We start from the raw sequence: 2,928 nt of genomic DNA, 5'->3' as shown, positions 1-2,928 counted from the left end.
CAGGGCGAGCTGTTTGGGGTACAGTCTGCCGGGTGTACAGGCAGGGCGAGCTGTTTGGGGTACAGTCTGCCGGGTGTACAGGCAGGGCGAGCTGTTTGGGGTACAGTCTGCCGGGTGTACAGGCAGGGCGAGCTGTTTGGGGTACAGTCTGCCGGGTGTACAGGCAGGGCGAGCTGTTTGGGGTACAGTCTGCCGGGTGTACAGGCAGGGCGAGCTGTTTGGGGTACAGTCTGCCGGGTGTACAGGCAGGGCGAGCTGTTTGGGGTACAGTCTGCCGGGTGTACAGGCAGGGCGAGCTGTTTGGGGTACAGTCTGCCGGGTGTACAGGCAGGGCGAGCTGTTTGGGGTACAGTCTGCCGGGTGTACAGGCAGGGCGAGCTGTTTGGGGTACAGTCTGCCGGGTGTACAGGCAGGGCGAGCTGTTTGGGGTACAGTCTGCCGGGTGTACAGGCAGGGCGAGCTGTTTGGGGTACAGTCTGCCGGGTGTACAGGCAGGGCGAGCTGTTTGGGGTACAGTCTGCCGGGTGTACAGGCAGGGCGAGCTGTTTGGGGTACAGTCTGCCGGGTGTACAGGCAGGGCGAGCTGTTTGGGGTACAGTCTGCCGGGTGTACAGTCTCCCATGCACCCGGGGAGGGGGAGAGAGAGTCAGGTTGTGAGGGAGAGAGAACGAAAGGTCCGGGGGGGGGGGGGGGGGGGTGACAAACCCTGTCGCTTCCTGACACCGCGTTCACTTAAACCGGGACAACACCCCCCTACCCCCGGGGGGGGGGGGGGGGGGGGTCAGACCGTCCCCGATGTCAGCCTTACCTCTGGCGGCAGGAAGGGCGGGTTGTTGTTGCGGCCCCGGGGCCGGCTGCGGGTTTTCTTGTGCGGGCCTTTCGGGGCCACGGGCGGCAGCTTGTTGTTTTTGTGAGAAGGTCCAGAGGGCGAGGGCCCTGCCGCCGGGCCTGCGGCTGGAGCAGCAGGAGCCCGGCCCGAGCTGGAGCTGGAGCCCTGTCCTTGGCCGTGGCCGTGGCCCCGGGCGCGGCCGTTGGAGGCGGCGGTCTGCCGTGAGGAACGCCTGGTGGCGGAGAGCGGAGCGGCGGCGGCGGCGGCTCCCCCGGCCGCCATAGTCCCTGCCGCAGCGCCCGGGAAACCCCCGAACAGCTCACTCAGCCGCGGCTCCATGACAACGGGCCTCGCGCCCCCGCTCAAAACCCAACCGTCAGTGACTCACACCCGGGCCGCCACTGCGCCGGCGCCTCCCCGTCCGTCACACCGCGCATGCGCCACACCCACGGGCAACTGCGGACAGCCGACTGCGCAGGCGCCCACCCGCCCCGGGGCGTCATCCTCTGTGAGCGCTGTCAGTGCGCACAGCATGCCGGGAGATGTAGTCTTTCCTGCAAAAACAGGGAGAAAGTGAGGATGCTGGAGATCAGAGTGGTGCTGGAAAAGTACAGCTGGTCAGGCACCATCTAAGGAGCAGCAGAATCGTTTCGACCAGAAGCTATTCTTCAGGAATGAAGCTTGTGGGCCTGGGGGCTGAGGGGAAGGTAGCTGGGAATGCTACCTGAGCTACATCTCCTCCCACCCTGCTTCCTGTAAAAACTCTATCCCGTATTCCCAATTCCTCCACCTCATCTGCTCCCAGGATGATGAATTCCACCGTAGAAAATCCCAGATGGCCTCTTTCTTCAAAGACTGCAATTTCCCCTCCAATGTGGTCGACGATGTGCCCTCCGCTTCCAGCATCTCCGCCCTTGAACCCCACCCCTCCCAACGCAACAAGGTCAGAACCTCCTCCTCACCTCCATCACCAATCTCTTACCACCCAACGCCTGGAGGAAGAACACCTCATCTTCCACCTTGGGACCCTGCAATCACAAGGGATTAATGTGGATTTCACCAGTTTCCTCATTTCCCCACCATCCACCTTATCCCAGTCCTAAGCTTCCAACTCAGCACTGCCCTCTTGACCTGTCCATCATCTTTTCCATCTATCTGCTCCACCCTCCTCTCCGACCTATTAACACTTCTCCCCCACCTTCACCTATCCCCCACCTTCACCTACCTATCACATGCACAGCTACCTTTCTCCCCACACCCCTCCCATTTATCTCTCAACCCCCCAGCACACAAGCTTCATTCCTGATGAAGGGCTTTTGCCCGAAACATTGATTCTCCTCCTCCTCAGATGCTGCCTGACCTGCTGTGCATCTCCTACAAAAACAACTTGATTTTCCATGGCAACTCTTACAAAGCATGCTTACAGTCCAGACAGAGAGAATGGGAATTTTTCAGGGATATCTTCAAAACAACTCTGAAGAAGTCAATCCCACTTTTTAAAAATTCATTCATGGGGTGAGGGCATTGCTGGCTAGGGAGCATTTATTGCCCATCCCCTAATTGCCCAGAGGGCAGTTAAGAGTCAATCACATTGCTCTGGGTCTGGAGTTACACGTAGGCCAGACCAGTTAAGGATGGCAGCTTCCTTCCTTGAAGGACCTTAGTGATCCAGATGGGTTTTTCCAACTATCAACAATGGTTTCATGGTCATCATTAGACTCTTAATTCCAGATTTTTATTGAATTCACATTCCACTGTCTGCCAAGATGGGATTCAAACCTGGGTCCCCAGAACATCATCTGAGTCTCTGGATTAACAGTCCAGCGAAAAAAAAAATCTTAAAGTAAGGGAACACTTAGGAAGCAGCGATCATAATATGGTAGAGTTCAGTCTGCATTTTGAAAGAGAGAAGGCAAAATCGGATGTAATGGTGTTACAGTTAAATAAAGGTAATTATGAGGGCATGAGAGAGGAACTGACGAAAAGCCTAGCAGGGAAGACAGTAGAGCAAAAATGGCAGGAGTTTGTGGGTATAATTGAGGAGACTGTACAGAGGTTCATCCCCAAGAAGAGAAAGATTGTCCGGGGAGGGATTAGAC

The 2,928-nt window shown here is 57.2% G+C and overlaps 1 protein-coding gene across 1 annotated transcript in view; it reads right to left on the bottom strand.

Moving 5' to 3' along the window:
* Positions 1 to 1,272, bottom strand: part of gtpbp2b (GTP binding protein 2b) — a 32,865-nt gene extending 31,593 nt beyond the window's left edge. The window contains exon 1 of the mRNA XM_043687418.1: positions 809 to 1,272. Within this exon, the coding sequence (XP_043543353.1) occupies positions 809 to 1,168 (360 nt within the window). The 5' untranslated portion in view covers positions 1,169 to 1,272. The remainder of the gene's footprint in view (positions 1 to 808) is intronic.
* Between the last annotated feature and the right edge of the window lie 1,656 nt (positions 1,273 to 2,928).

This window comes from Chiloscyllium plagiosum, chromosome 3 (genome assembly GCF_004010195.1).
Source record: "Chiloscyllium plagiosum isolate BGI_BamShark_2017 chromosome 3, ASM401019v2, whole genome shotgun sequence".
Classification (NCBI taxonomy): Eukaryota; Metazoa; Chordata; class Chondrichthyes; order Orectolobiformes; family Hemiscylliidae; genus Chiloscyllium; species Chiloscyllium plagiosum.
This window is presented reverse-complemented; position numbering and strand designations above follow the sequence as displayed.